At 41.3% G+C, this 16,148-nt stretch overlaps 2 protein-coding genes across 8 annotated transcripts in view; one reads left to right on the top strand and one right to left on the bottom strand.

Moving 5' to 3' along the window:
- Positions 1-2,718, bottom strand: part of BMX (BMX non-receptor tyrosine kinase) — a 55,747-nt gene extending 53,029 nt beyond the window's left edge. For both annotated transcript variants that reach the window (XM_002831409.3, XM_024240733.2), the window contains exon 1: positions 2,585-2,718. In XM_002831409.3, coding sequence (XP_002831455.1) covers positions 2,585-2,587 — 3 coding nt within the window. In that variant the 5' untranslated portion in view covers positions 2,588-2,718. The remainder of the gene's footprint in view (positions 1-2,584) is intronic.
- A 7,403-nt stretch (positions 2,719-10,121) lies between these two features.
- Positions 10,122-16,148, top strand: part of PIR (pirin) — a 108,483-nt gene continuing 102,456 nt past the window's right edge. For 2 of the 6 annotated variants that reach the window (XM_054544351.2, XM_002831412.4), the window contains exons 1-2: positions 10,122-10,313; positions 12,187-12,334. In XM_054544351.2, coding sequence (XP_054400326.1) covers positions 12,239-12,334 — 96 coding nt within the window. In that variant the 5' untranslated portion in view covers positions 10,122-10,313; positions 12,187-12,238. Of the gene's footprint in view, positions 10,348-12,186; positions 12,335-16,148 lie in introns of all 6 variants that reach the window. The other 4 variants (XM_063721155.1, XM_063721156.1, XM_063721157.1 and 1 more) reach the window with 4 other exon arrangements.

Here is a 16,148-nt window from a genome sequence, read left to right as displayed (position 1 = left end):
GGGAGCCAGCTTCAGGTGTCATACCTGTACACCATCCACTCCGTGATGGCAGTCCCCAAACAGAGTAGGAGATATCTGTGTGTTCAGCCAAACATACTACAGCTTTGCTAAGGGACATAGTTTGGTGAAACTACCCATAAATCTGAGTCTTAACAGACCCGTGCAAGAGACATTTTATTGGAAATATCAGAAAGATGTTACCTATAATCTTTCAATAGGAATCTCCTGCTGAAAGGCAGTGTTAAATAGCAAAATTTGAAAACACATTCTGAAAATAGGTAAGAACATACAACCTCAAAAGTTGGAATAAATTCTCAGTGGTACAGAAAGGGAGCAGGAAACAGGATACCAAGGGAGACAGGGTTATCTAGTTAAATGGCCATTGGATAGTTCCCTCAACCAGGAAGTGTATTCTCTGACTGGCTCAGGGTGGTGCCTTTAAAAATTTATCTTTTAAAATTCAGAGATAAGGATAGCAATTCCTTACCCTTTGACTTGGTTTAGTTATCCTCTCTTACTTTACATGCCATATAGCTAAAGATTTTGGTAGGTGTCAAGATGTTAATACATGTGGTGGGAGGGCAGTAGAGCAGGAAGGGTGGGAAAGAAAGGGAAGACACTCCATGTGGGTCGGGATCTGGAAGAGAAACTGGAGGGCCCTGTGACAAACTTGATCTTCAAATATTTGCCCAAATGCCAGGCCCGCTTATCTTCCTGCTAAATAACCGAACAAAATGTGATGGTAGGTTTAAACAAGAACAAAAAGTTTGACTGAGAATCAAGTAAAGTGGTTCAAAAAGTCTTAGGATTCTGGCCAAAGACAAATACTGGCTTCACAGAACCTGACAGATCCTTATTTCACATGATGTTATGCAGGAGAGGGAAAGTTAAAGTTGATCTTGGCATGATATGGACAGGAATCTTTTAACATTGACAGTCAAATTCTCAGCATCTTGGAGTATCATACCTTAATTGATCCAAAATAAGTGTATAAAAACCAGACACTTTGGGAAGATCATTTTTTCACAAAGAAGGCAAGAATCTTAATGCTAGTCCTTTTGGAGCTAAGTTTTGCTTTAGGTGTGAGATTAATCTTCAGTGCCCCATAGAGCTTTTCTAAGTCTTTTCTTCTTTTCAGTAACCTCTTTCTTTCTGCTCCCTCTCCTCTGCCTAGGGCACTCTCTCTAGGCGCTTTCCTTAGGAGAAAAGCAAAAAGTAATAAATCCATGAGCTAGCATCTCATGCTGAATTAATTATGTAACACTGCTTTCATGATGCCGGTTAGTGCAAGTGAAAGCACCGAGCTGGGTTCGAATCCCTGCTCTGTCTCTATGGAATCTGTCATGTTACTTAACCCAGCTAAACCTCAGTTTCCCCATCTGTAAAGGCAGTGAAACAATAATCACTTCGAAGGGTTATGAGTAGTCAAGAGAAAATGGCAGCCTAATGCCCAACACCCTAGTAGATATTCTAAAAACTTATGTCCCTTCTGATCACTCCATAGGCAAAGTTTTAAAAAAGACCATGGCAAAGTTAAAAAACTAAAGACAATGAAATAATAATGATCCTTAATGATAAAATTTTACTTCCCATCCCTCTATCCCCAGCTCCTGGGTATAGGAGATAATGGGAGGCAGGAACACCTCCTCATGTATTGCCATGTCAACAAACACCAGTCCATAGTAGGTTTGTCACAGACTTTCCATCCTGAGACGAGTTACCATAAAACGAGGTTGAAACATCCCCTTATTGACTGTGTATTTGTGCCACCATATTTCCTACAAATAAATACTTGGATGTGACTCAAAGTGTGGTCCGTGCACTTGCATCATCCGGGCGCTCATTAGACATGCAGACTCTCAGTTCCCACCCGAGACCTCGCGCAGCCAAATCTTCATTTAAGCAAGATCCCCAGGTGATCCATGTGCACAGGAAAGCTTGAGAAGCACTTATATGGACCACAAAGTTGTACTTCTTTTCAAATCCAATGAAATCATTGTGGCCCACAAAATCTTTCAAAATTATATGGATGTGAGTACAACTGTATGGTTCACCTCCCTCCCACCTATCTCCATCTAAAATACACAAAGCACTTGATTTAGGGAGACTTCAGGAACCTAAGAGCAAATATTTGTAGCTAAAGTAACATCATAAAAACACAGTTAAAGAAGGTATAAGGAACATTTCTATGTCTCTTTGGAAGCAGTTATGAGGCCAATATGAAAGGCTATGGAAAGGCAATACCTAAAGAAGAGGATGGAGAAAATTAGCAGAGAATACACACAAAGCTAGATAGAACTGGTGGTGATACACAAACAACCTGAGAGCTTCCCTAACTGAGATTTTGAGCAAGGAGTGAATTTACAGTGAAATTATAGCAGTTTCAGCCATTGGCCTCCAAATTACCTGGTCCCATCTAAAGTCCCAGAGAAAGCCCTAGCAATTTCATATTAAAAATGTTGTACTATTTTTCTTAAAGTGAGCTTCCCAAAGTTTGTAACTTCAGGCCCCACAACACCAGAAACCAAACCTATTTTTCCCCATAGTATATGACACTGAGTAGCCACCTGCCGCTTAAACGCACCATCTCGGCTTGTTCCGTGCTTGCCTGGGTCCGCCGCGGTGGTTGGTCTGCTCTTGCAGGAACACAGCCGCGGCTGTCCTGTTTCCAGAAGCAAATTGTTTCACATTTTCCTGGCTGCCGGGTCAGAAATGGCTACATTACTCAGTGCCCCCAACACGTTTATTGTCCTACAGAGCCTTACACAATCCCACAGGAAACCACGCTCAACACTTAGCCAACACTTGTTGATCTGATTGAATGCAACAAAAACGGAGACAAAAGCATACTTCATAAAGTTTCCAATTTTGATAACTATAGCTCCCACTTTTCCCAGGCAGCTCTTGGGTACATGTGATAACCCTGCCTTTGTTTGTAGAGCTCTATGCTGGAAAGGACAAGAAAATATCTCGGCAAAACCTGACTGCTGACGCTGACTTCTCTCACACGAGCCAGGAAACCATTAGGTAATGCCAAAGTGCACAGAGAATATGCAATGAAAACTTCAACTCAACATTTGGACAAAGGAAGGCCAGAGAATATGTAAGAACAGTTCATATGATGGAAAAGAAGCTTATTTATATAGTTTAAATTATTAAGAAATCCAGAAATGGAAAATAGATTGTTTTTGCTAAGGTATGGTACACCTAGATCGCAATGAAAAAGTGTGTCACTTGACATCATTATGACAGACACAACTTTTGGCTTCCCCCATTCCAGTATTTTCTCTGGTGCATACTGGCTAGCCATTTGTAATAAATCTAAGGACATATTTTATGTCCTGCTATGGATAGCCAAGGAAAGTAATCATCCTTTTGGCATGCATTGACACACTGTGTTTACTTATAAATTGTTGCTTACTGTAACTTATTTGTAAGTGTCTATGATGTGAAGAAGTCTTGGGTTGGCAGAGGAGAGTGAAGCTACTGACTTTCAAAGAGGTATTCTTTTGAGTGTACATGGAATTAGCATCATTTCTATTAATTCGTTCAGTCAAGTCTTATTTGAGAACCTGCCATGTGCTGAGCATTCCGTTAGGGGTTGGAGACACAAGAGCAAACAGAAGAGAGGCAGCCCACATCTTCAAGGGGCTTATGTGTGTGTGTGTGGGGGGGGACCACAAATAATGGTTTAATTACAGTAGAGTATGGGAAAAATAACTTGCAGAAATATTTTTTAATATTTCAGTTTGGAAACTAGAATTTTGGGAAGGGAAAGGAGTCCTTCAGAAGAATTCAAAAGAGTGTAACTTACATTCAAATAGCAAATTAAAGTCACTGATGGATTCCAAATAGCTCTCCATTCTTTAGGAATATAGTAGGTAGTCATTCAAAAAATTAAGGGTGAAGCAGGGCAAGAGTGGCACAACAACCTGGCCAAATAAATTAATTCTACACTCTGCTAATTAATTTCCTTTTCCACATGGCGATTTGTATTTACTTCACAACTTATATATGGTAATATGGCAAAAGTTCGATTCTAGAATAAAAAGTAAACTTAGGGTAGGGGAAGGAGGAGTTGGTGATATGGTTTGGCTGTGTCCTCACCCAAATCTCATTTTGAATTGTAGTTCCCATAATCCCCACATGTTGTGGGAGGGACCTAGTGGGAGGTAATTGAATCATGGGAGTGGGTGTTTTTACCATGCTGTCCTCATGACAGTGAATAAGTCTCACCAGATCTGATGGTTTTATATAGGGCAGTTCCCCTGCACATGCACTCTTGCTTGCCACCAGGTAAGACATGCCTTTGTTCTGCTTTCACCTTCCACCATGATTGTGAGGCCTCCCCAGTCATATGGAACTGTGAGTCCATTAAACCTCTTTTCCTTTATAAATTACCCAGTCTTGAGTATTTCTTCATAGCAGTATGAAAATGGACTAATACAGTTGGTGTAACTGTGGAAAAACCTGGGCACAATCTCTTGGGATTTCCATCCCTTCTTGGGGCATAAAACACCCAAGGGCAGCTGGGAGGAGTGGTTTCCTCTAAGGCAAAATGTCACAGATTTATTTACTTATTCTATTCATTCACTTCCTCTGCTACTTCTCCTGTTTCTTTGGCTCTGTATTTTCCATGAGTTTAGTTACATCTTAACTTTTGGCAACCTGCTATTATGACAATATGACTTCATTTACTCAAATTATACTCTGCATTGTCATCTTTACTCAGTTAGAATTTTAGGAATTTTCTCCTAAGCTTGTTCACCCAAGCCTTATAGCAGGCCACAACTAAAGGGACATGGCATGGGATAATTTGACTTCATGATGTGAACAAGCCTGTTTACTTGTGCTTACATTTTTAAAATGAAAAAGAACCTGGTAGAATCCATTGTCAGAGAGAGAGAGAGAAAGGGGGAAGGGGAGAGAGAGAGAGAGGAAGAAAGAAAATGAGATAATCAGAGTCCTTCTGGCTTGTGGCTGACCTGTATTTTTCTCTCACTTTAGAAAATTCACTTGACTCATGGCTTTAAACACCATCTATATGCTTATGACAGCCAGGACCTCTTCCCTGAATTCCAGACTCATGTTTGACTGTCAACTTGTCCATCTGTACTTGGGATATCTGATATATATATGTCAAAACTTGTCCAAAGCTGACCTCCTGATTCACACCCACACCCCCACCCCCAAAACTAGTTTTTCCTACAGTCTTCCTCTTCTCAGCTAATAAGAACTCTCCCCCTCCAGTTGCTCTGGCTAAAGAATATGGAGTCATCCTTAATTTTTACCCTTCTCTTGCACCAAACGTTCAATCCTTCATGTGATAAGGTTAGCACTATCCTCAAATGTACCCCGTTTGGCCACTTTTCAATACCTCTACTGCCACCTACTGGTCTGAGTTGCCACCACCCCTGGGGGAATATTGTACCAGTCTCCTGACTGTTCTTCCACCCTCGCCCCTGCAGTCTATTCTTCACTGAGTGGCCAGAGTGATTCTTTAAATGTAAGTCACATCTTAGCACTTCTCCAGTCTGAACTCTTCGCTTGTCCCCCCTGTTCTGGTCCCCTAGGACTGTCTCTGACATCATCACATGATTATTCTACTTCATCTTACCACTCCTAAAACTGGCATCTTTTCTACTCCTCCAATATTCTGAGCAACATCTGCTCCAGGGCCATTGCATTGGCAGTATCCTCTGCTTGGCAAACTGTCCCAGATATCTGACTGGCTCGTGTCCTCATTTCCAGGTTCTGCTTCTAATGGCATCTTCCTAATAGCCCTATGCAGACCACCCTGTTTAATATCACAGCCTCACCCTCCACCCAGCACTCCAATCTCCCTTACTCTGCTCTGTGTTTTCTTTCTTCTACAGGACTCATCACCTTATAGCATAATACATAATTTACTTATTTATTACCTTTATTATTTGTCTCTCCTCACTAAAGAGTAAGACCACAAGGGCTCCAACAGCTTATCTCTGCAGTTTGAACTTTGCTCATGGGTATCTCTTCTTTGGGGACATCACTCCATTACCTCCTGCATGTATTCCTTCTGGTGCTAAAATAATCTGCTTGTAAGTTGGGATCAGATGTGAATTATTCACACTTACTAGAATTGAAGATTAACATGTCACCTCTCCTAAGGGTGCTTGCATATCAAACTTCAGGTTCAGTGCCGGAACAAACTGCCCTGTTTTTAATGAAAGGAAATGGGTGAGTAGGAGGTGGAGGTAGACACAAAAATGTTTGTTGTTTCCTTTTGTTATCACCCATGTCCTGTCCTGTCACCCATGAAACCTTTACATAGGCTGTTGGCATTTTGTCAATCTTACTCCTGTTTTTCTAGTGGGAGGTAAGTGTTTGTGGTCTACATGGACTTGGCGAACTATGAGCCCCATGAGTTTTTGTGAATAAAATTTATTGGAACACAGCCACTATTCCTGCCCCACGGCCTTTGCATTGATGGTATCCTCTACTTGGCAAACTGTCAAGTGTTGTCTATGTCTGCTTTCAGTCTACAACGGCAGAGTTGAATAGTTGAGACAGAGATTGTATGCTCACAAAGTCTCAAATACTTACTATCTGGCCTTCACAGAAATAAATCACCAAACTCATACTCTGGAAGCATCCTGCCAGCTTTGGAAGTGATCTTGCATCTTGGAATTTAGTTTAACAGCTCAATTCAACAGAGAGTCACTTCATTTACTGTGTACAAGGTGCTAGAGTTGGAAGCAAAGAAAGTAGACAAAGGGGTATAACGTTTTGGAATCCTTCTAGTTCTGATTCCCACTGTGACTCAAATTATTTTTTTCCTAAGATTGTATCTGAAACATTTCAAAATATAGAAAAGTTAAAAAAAGTTAAAGCACCAATACACCACCATCTGGATTCTACAACTGACATTTTGCTGTATTTGCTTTGTCATATATCAATCCGTTTATCCATCTCTCTATTCATCCATTAATTCACTTTGTTGTCATTCCTATTATTATTGCTGCTATTGTTATTTTTTGGTGCATTCAAAGTAAGTTGCGGACATCAGTACACTTAATCCATAAACACTAGTTAATGTACATAACATTAACTAGAGGTTGTTAGTTATTCAAATTATTTTTTAATTTTTACTCCAATACTGTGATCTAGAAAGCAGCCTCCATTCAGCCAGAAGACAAAACTTTATAAAAGCTGAAAACTGAGAAAGGTTATCAGGGTAATTGAGGTAAGTATCAGGGGAATCATTCACCTAAATTTCTCCAGTTTCCTGGTTCAGAGATGAATTGGCCTTTCAGGCCTGAGAGTATTTTGCTTGTGATGGATTCTAGAAAGTTCTGTGGCTCAAAGGAAAGGGTCATAAGCTATTTTTTTTTCAGAGACACTGCCAAAAACCCAAGGGAAAGATAGAGAAAAACACAATTATGAGTTTCATGCAACAGCTGATCACATGTAGCTTCTGGGTCAGAGCACTGGTCGATGGAACAGACCATGTCTGTGCAGAATGCTCTCATGAGGGTGGATATGGGAGTCACATGTGCTTATCTTTTCTGGATATCTTTGGATGTCTTTGACTACCCAGTGTATTTATGGCCTTCGTAAACTAGCATTGACAAAATAATCAGTCCTTGACTTGGAGCCAATTGATTTCCTGCGTTCAATGAGTCTGAGTTTTTAATATGGAATATTTCAGAGGCATTTGTCATCTAATGAATAGCAGCTACACTGCCCTGAAGGGCAAATTAACAAAATCTACAAGACAGAATTTTTGAGTTAATGGCTTGAAGAAGAAAGAAACAAAAATAATGAAGTGTTTAAGATGTCCATGTACTTTTTTTTTTTTTAATTTTTGAGACGGAGTTTCACTCTTGTTGCACAGGCTGGAGTGCAATGGCACGACCTCGGCTCACCGCAACCTCCATATCCTGGGTTCAAGCGATTCTCCTGCCTCAGTCTCCCGAGTAGCTGCGATTAGAGGCATGCGCCCCACGCCTGGCTAATTTTGTACTTTTAGTAGAGACAGGGTTTCTCCATTTTGGTCAGGGTGGTCTCGAACTCCCGACCTCAGGTGATCTGCCCGCCTCGGCCTCCCAAAGTGCTGAGATTACAGGCGTGAGCCACTGCGCCTGGCCCCATGTACTTCTATAATATGTATCTTTGAAAAGAAAATCAGTAAGTTTTACAGAGGAGGAAAATGAAATTCTTGAATAAAAAAGAAAAGAGTCAAAGTACATAAATAACGTGGTTGTCTTTAAAGATTATAATGGTGTTATTTGGAATCATTTAGGGAAGGCTTTGTTCATTGTCATACCAGTATGAGTTTTCTTTATGCTTCCCAAGATTCCAAAGGTGATCAACAGTCCGTCTACACACTCATATATTTAGCCGCCTACTCCACATCTTGATCTGGATGTCAATGACAGTGTGAAAAGTGCTCAAAGCTTAATATACAGAGTCACATTTCTCATCTCAAAACAGGACCCTGTTACAGTGAAACATTATACGCCCTTTGTTCATTTGTAAGAATTCTTCCCTCTCTCACCTTTGTTTCTCCTCATTTTAAGTCTTCTACCTTTTCAGATTTGTTCTTTTTCTTTTCTTTTCTTTCTTCTGCAGGGGCCTGTAAATGGAATTCCTGCATTGCTCTAACCATGTACACCCTTGGACTTAGCTTTTACCTGTAACTGACTTCTGAGAGACAAAGGGGAGAAACCGTCACTCCTAGTACACCTATTACAGCTGCAGAGGTGGAGGAGACAGTTGCAGAACTAGTTACAATGACGATAAGAAACAATACTTTGTTATTCCATAGCACTTTTAATGTTCATGTGTATTATCTCAGCTAGCCTTGAACCGCCTAAGTAAGGTGATGAGGACGAGTTTAAGCCCCACTGATATTTTAAAAGCCCAGAGAAAAGTGTTCGTTCTTCTACTAACTGTTCTTTTGGAGCAGGGGTCTGCATACTAGGCCTGCAGCCAAAATGAGTAGGTAGCCCACTACCTATTTTTGTATGGCCAGAGGGCTAAGAATGGTTTTTACATTTAGTGGTTTTACATTTAAGATGAAAAGAAGGATAATATTTTATGACAAGTAAAAATTACATGAACTCAAAATTGTATGAATTTTATGAATTTAAATTTCAGTATTCATTATTAAAGTTTTATTGAACTACAGCCACATTCATTTATTTGCCTGTTATCTATGGCTGCTTTCTTGCTACAAAGGCAAACTGGAGAATGTACATGGCCCGCAAAGTCAAAGTATTTACTATCTGGTCCTTCACAGACAAAGTTTGCCAACCTTATTTTAGAGACATCACTGTCTTTCCTTTCTCAAAACCAGGCAATGAGCCTTCTGGTGTTTAGAGAACAGAAACTGCAGCTATGTCTGTACCACTAGTTAATAATCCTAGTAATGAACTAGATCCCTTCACTGGCTTGTGCCAGCTCCTCATTCTCCTGGGAAAACTCTACAACGCCTGCCCACTGTGTTCCAACAACATACAAACTCTTAACCAATTATCTCCCCACTAGAGTGTGCCTTCTCTTCAGGCAGGAATAAAGACGTATGGCTGCCCGTCCCCACTCCCGCACTCCTTTTCTCGCAATTCCAACTGACAAACAGCAGGCAACTTATCTATGGAACAAACGATTCTGTAGTGCTTAGAATGTGACAGGCTCATTTAATTCTCATTGCAGCCTTATGAGGCTGGCACTATTATCATCACCATCCTCATTTTATAGAGGAGGAACCAGAGGCACAGAGAGGCTGAGCCACCTGTCCCAGGTCATGCCAAGTGGTGCCTCCCAGCGGTGGAGGCAGCACTGGAATCCGTGCCGCCAAGCTCCGCGGGCTGGGTGACAGGGAGACTACAGTTAAAAACAAATTTCCCACAAGACCGACCGGAGCACCGATCAGAGCACCTGCCCGGGCCACACATTTCCTCCTGGAGCACAGCAAGTGCCCCCTAAATTACCCGAGTGAGCATCTCTTCCCGGCACGAGACGCAGGGAGGCCAAAGGGCCGCCAAGCTGGCCTGGGAGAGGCGTAGGGCGGAGCGAGAGTGGAGTGACATTCCCTAAGGCGGAGCCCCAGGGTCCCCGAGACCCATAGACTCCCGCCTCCCGCCTCCCGCCTCCCGCCTCCCGCCTCCCGCCTCCCGCCTCCCGCCTCGTCTAGGCCGCCGGCCGCGAAGCGCTGAGTCACGGTGAGGCGACTGGACCCACACTCTCTTAACCTGCCCTCCCTGCACTCGCTCCCGGCGGCTCTTCGCGTCCCGCCCACCCGCCGCTAAGGCTCCAGGTGCCGCTACCGCTGCGTGAGTACCTGGGGCCCCTGCAGGGGTCCACTAGGTGAGGGAATGCCGGCGGTCAGTTTGCAAAATCCTGCCTTCCCCAACTCACTTTAGACTCCTAGCGGAGATAACAAGAGATACTTAAATTGTACTACGAAATTTGGTGAAAATGGTAGACGGCTTTTCTTTCTGCAAAGCACTGAGATCTAAGTACCTCATCAGTTGTTCACATGCATACAATTTAATCGTAGGAGTCTGGAAGGACCCAGACATAATCTAGATGGGGATAAAGATACTTTCTGGTTGCTTTGATGTAGGTGATGACCGGCCTGTACTGCTTTAAGTATTAAGCTCGTTTCTGCGCCTTACATCCCATCACCCAATAAATATTTATTGATTACTATTCAGGGAGGATACATTTTAGGGTAGGCCTTGACTAAGTGGAGGGTATTGTGGAGTAGAGCCCTTCTGAATAACAGCAGCTAACATTCTCATAGCACTAACTGCACCCCTTTGAGGTAGGCAGTCTTATTCCATTTTACAGATAAAACTGAGCCACAGAGAAACTCAGGTTACACAGCTGATATGTGGTGAAGCTGAGATGCAAACCTAGGCTGTCTGGTTCCAGAGTCTGCTTTTTGCCAAAGCACCTCTCTTCGTTTCAGTAGGAATCTTTGAAGGAATTGGGTATATTTCACTTGAAGAAAAGATTTAAGGGATTGGGGGTACTGTTTGCAAACACTTAAAGTGGAAAAGGGATTGATTATATTCCTTCTGGGATAGTCCATTAGAACCTAGACCTCCCAAAGAGGAAAAGACTTTCGAATAACAAACTCTGGCTATAGGTAAGTCCTGAAATACGAGATGCATTGCCAAGAGCAGCTGGTCCATGACTTGCCTATGCTCTAGAAGACTTCATGAGTATGCTGAAAGATTTCTTGCCCAAAATGTTGGCCCTGAACTTCAGGAATAGATGGGTCTTTGAATTCAATGACCCTCGAAGATCCCTTTTAATGCCAAGATCTTCAGCATGTTCTGGCAAGAGTTAGGGACCTCTTTGTTTTTCTCCATGTTCTCTAAGGCGCCACACAAACCTCCCATCTGTCAGCCTCATTGGTAGCAACTACCTCAGGGGTGCTACCAGTGAGGCTGACAGATGAGTGGCACTGGGGAAGGGGTGGGAGATTGAGAGAATTCAATGAAGTAAGAAAGATAAAGTGTTCATTGGAGATTTTTAGTAAGTGGCCAACAGAGCTGCTAAAGTCATGCTTCACTTAACGATGGGGATAAGTTTTGAGAAATGCATTGTTAGGTGATTTTGTCATTGTGCAAACATCTTAGAGTGCACTTAGACAAACCTAGCTGGTATAACCTAGGTGTGTAGTAGGATATATGGTATAGCTTATTGTTCCTAGGCTACAAACCCATACAGCATGTTCCTGTACTGAATACTGAGGCAACTGCAACACCATGGTGAGTATTTGTGTATCTAAACATACCTAAACATAGAAAAGATACACAAAAATATGGCATTATAGTCTTATGGTACTACTGTCATACATACAGTCCATATATTGTTGACTGTGTAACGTTGACCTAAATGTCATTATGCGGCAGGCACATGACTATATTGCTAACCTTTGTACAACAAGTTAACTGTAGGATTACATGAGATAATTGTAAATAATTGGTAGGGTACTGGGCACCTAGTAGGTATGCATACATGTTCACCATCATTATGGTTGTTTTAAATCACCTAACCCAGGCCCTGCACATAGTAAGACATCAACAAATTGTAGCTGCTACTATTTTGTGCATCTAATCTTAATATCATTTATTTAGTAGTCCTTGGATGTTCCCTCCTTTATGACTTCTTTTTTTGTTGTCCTTCCTTTAGCCCTCCATCCTCTACAGCTCAGCATCAGAACACTCTCTTTGTAGACTCCGATATGGGGTCCTCCAAGAAAGTTACTCTCTCAGTGCTCAGCCGGGAGCAGTCGGAAGGGGTTGGAGCGAGGGTCCGGAGAAGCATTGGCCGACCCGAGGTATGCTAGTTGGGTGGCCGCTCCTTGTTTTCTTTTCAGAAGGGACTGGTGGGATGTTGATGGTGATTTGGGAAGAGAGGGCCAAGATAGTCATGAGCTGGCCTGTGGGGTGCATAAGTGCAAACTTTAAAGTTTGCAGTTGGGGCAAACCAGCCCCAGCCCAAAGGGGGTTTCTGTAATGTGAATACAGAGGTCTTGGGCAGAAGGTGCAGCTGAGCTTCAGGAAATGTCTCTGCTTCTCTCTGCACACCAACGTGCCACCCTGGGCTGACGTGATATTGGCCTCAGCATGCATATCGCCAAACATGCCCACCACACAGCCCCTAAGTTTATTTGCCCACACTTCAAAGCACCAGGGAGTAACTCTGATTCTCAATTGCAAATTCCCAGGAGAGAGAATCTGATTGGCTCAGCATAGATCAGGTCTCCACTCCTGGCCAATCTGCTGTTGCCAAGGATTTAGTTTCATTGAGAGACTGCTGGGACCCAACTATGTAGATGTCTGGTGAGGGACACGTATAGATGGGTCTAGCTCTCAGAGAAGGTGATTATAGATTAGGTAGATGTCTTTCAACTTTAGAGAATGTTTTCATTTGAATATGGGAAATTTGGGATTTGTGGGGGAAATAAGTCTTATATGCACAGAAAGCTATCAGATGGTGGTCATAGCCCAGGGAATACAGCCCCTAGCACCATATCAGATCCCCAAAACATTTTCTAATAGAAGAAATACATTACAGAGATGGATTCCATTTTGAAAAGTGAGTCTGGTTTGTCCCTCTTCTTAAACTCTACTCTGACAATTTTCATGCTACTTTGTTGCTCGACTTAAGCTTTAAAAGGGTTACTTTCTCAACTTTTTAATCTTTGAAATGTATTTATAGGGTTCTAAAAAAACTCCTGGCCTTCCTCAATGAGTGCTGACCTACATTTTTGATGGGTTCAATTTTTTTAGTTATGTTTTAAATTGACAAATAAAAATTGTATATATTTACGATATACAAAATGATGTTTTGATAGGTGTCTATATTGTGGGATGGCTAAATCAAGCTAATTAACATATTCATTACCTCACATACTTATTTTTTTGTGATGAGAACACTTAAAGTCTCTCTTAGCCAATTTCAAGTATACATTGTTATTAACTGTAGTCACCATTTTGTGCAATGAATCTCTTGAACTCATTCCTCCTGACTGAAATTTTGCATCCTTTGACCAACATCTCTCCTTCCATATCCTCCCATCCCCTAGCCGGGGTAACCACCATTCTACTCTCTGCTTTTGTGAGTTTGATTTTTTTAGATTTCGCATATGAGTGAGACCATGCAGTAATTGTCTTTCTGTGCCTGGCTTATTTCACCTAGCATAATGTTGATTGGCCACTGAGGCAGAGGAAAAACTGTCAACACAACTCTCCATCAGCCCCATCAGGCCATTTCTCTTTCCAATTAGCTTCCTGTTTACACCTGAATGTCTTCTGAGGTCCATCAAACAGTGTTTTCTGAAGGATACCTGCAAACAAGATTATTCTAATGGCTAAATGCACAGGGAGTGTTGGGGAGATGCAGATAGAGGTGGTATCATATTCTACTAGGCTACATCACCAATAGAACAATTGGAAAGAATTTTGGAGCCCCAAACACACCTGTTAGTAAGCCACTATTATATATTGAGGGTAACTAACACTTTAATTAGCCCATCTGTCAGGAACACATCTGCTGAGAATTTCTTTATTGTTTTTATCCTGTGAATCCCTTTGGCAGTTTGATGAAACCTATCAATTTCTTCTGAAAGCAATGTTTTAAAATACTTAAAATACATAGGATTACTAAAATAAAATATATAGGATTACCAAGGAAAACTTTTATACTGAAACATGGTTAAGAACAATTTTAAAAACTATTTCATAATTTGGTAATTTTACATTAAATAACACGATTTGCTGGCAGTTCTAGTAACTGCTGAATTTCAAAGCTGTGAAGAACATGAACAATATTTCGATATATCTACTAACAACTGTAATGTGATATGAAAATAACTTTGATTTCAATTGGTGACGGAGTCACAGGTACTGGTAATTTACTGTGGTGCATTGACTACATTCATAATTGAAGAAGTTAAATTTCAGTCTGGAGATGACAGTGATGGTTGCACAATGTAAATATATTTAATGCCACAAAACTGTACTCTTGAGATGGTTAAAATGCTAAATTTTATGTTATGTATATTTTACCACAATAAAAAAAACAGAAAAAAATTAGTAGAGGTTAGTGACAATAAAGATGTAATTTTTTAGCAGTCCAAGTTTACAACCCTTCTGAGTTCTATCAATGGTGCCAGGTAAGAGTCCATGGCTGATAACTTATGCTTTAAAAATCCCCATATTTTACTGATTCAGGTCTCCTGTACCCCAGGTATGACTCTACCCTAAGGAAAAATAAATGGTTAGGAATCATTCCTAATCCCATCAGCCTGGTTTAATTACTGTTGAGACAAAGGGTCTTTTTTTTGTTTGTTTCCATATAATTGTATATTTTACATCATGGGATTATATAGAATAAACAATTTTGTGTTCCAATGTTTTTTTTATTTAACAATGGTAGCATAAGGACTTCCCATGTTGTTATAAATTCTTCATAAACATCATTTTAATAGTTATGCCATATCCTGTGTATAAGCATAGCATTATTCTGTTACTTGTGAATCTATTTTTGACCATTTAGATTGTTGCCATATTATTTTTGCACTCTACATATTACCAACTTGCCAGAAAGGTAGACTCCCTAACCCTCCCATCAGCAGAGAATGAAAGCATCTGTCTAACATCAAGAGGTTACTTTTCTTTCTTTCTTTTTTTTTGAGACGGAGTTTCGCTCTTGTTGCCCAGGCTGGAGTGCAATGGCACGATCTCGGCTCACTGCAACCTCCGCCTCCCTGGTTCAAGTGATTCTCCTGCCTCAGCCTCCCGAGTCGCTGGGATTACAGGCATGCGCCACCACGCCTGGCTAATTTTGTATTTTTAGTAGAGACGGGGTTTCTCCATGTTGGTCAGGCTGGTCTCAAACTCCCAACCTCAGGTGATCCGCCCACCTCGGCCTCCCAAAGTGCTGGGATTACAGGCGTGAGCCACTGCGCCCGACCAAGAGGTTATTTTTCAAACTCTGCACCAAAGCTTCTGTCTCTAAAGAAATATCTCATAAACTTTGGACCCAGAGCTATTTTAGCATAGTGTCTACAACAGTGCTCAATATTCACAGCCGCAAGTGTTTTGACTCCTTTGGCTGCAAATGTGGAGATAGAAGAGGAATTTACAATGCTCTCACTGAGCCTTTCTGTGATTTAACAACAAGGAAGAGATGGAGTGGGGCTGGCCCACACTCTTCATTACAGTTATACGTGGGCCAGGCTAGCCAGACTGGAATTTGAATGGCTGAGTAGCATAGGTGCTAGGGAGTGGTTCCTCTGTGCTCCCAGCAGGAGGGAAATCCACTACTAATCTGCACTTGCTTCTATGCCCACTCCTGCTGCCAGACACTCCTCAGTGTAATGTGTTTCTCCATGGGTCACTCTTATTTTTATTTTGTTAATGAAGAATTTCAATCATCATAGAAAAGTAGAGAAATAGTATAATGAATCTCCATGTTCCTTGCATCCACAATGATCAACTCATGGCAATCTTATTTCATCTATATTATCATCCATTTCTCCCCTCAAAGTATTTTGAAGAGAATTCCAGCCATTATTTTATTTCACTTATAAATATTTCAATTTGTGTCTCTAAAAGATAACTTGGAAAAAAAACACTACAATCTCA

This window comes from Pongo abelii, chromosome X (genome assembly GCF_028885655.2).
Source record: "Pongo abelii isolate AG06213 chromosome X, NHGRI_mPonAbe1-v2.0_pri, whole genome shotgun sequence".
Classification (NCBI taxonomy): domain Eukaryota; kingdom Metazoa; phylum Chordata; class Mammalia; order Primates; family Hominidae; genus Pongo; species Pongo abelii.
This window is presented reverse-complemented; position numbering and strand designations above follow the sequence as displayed.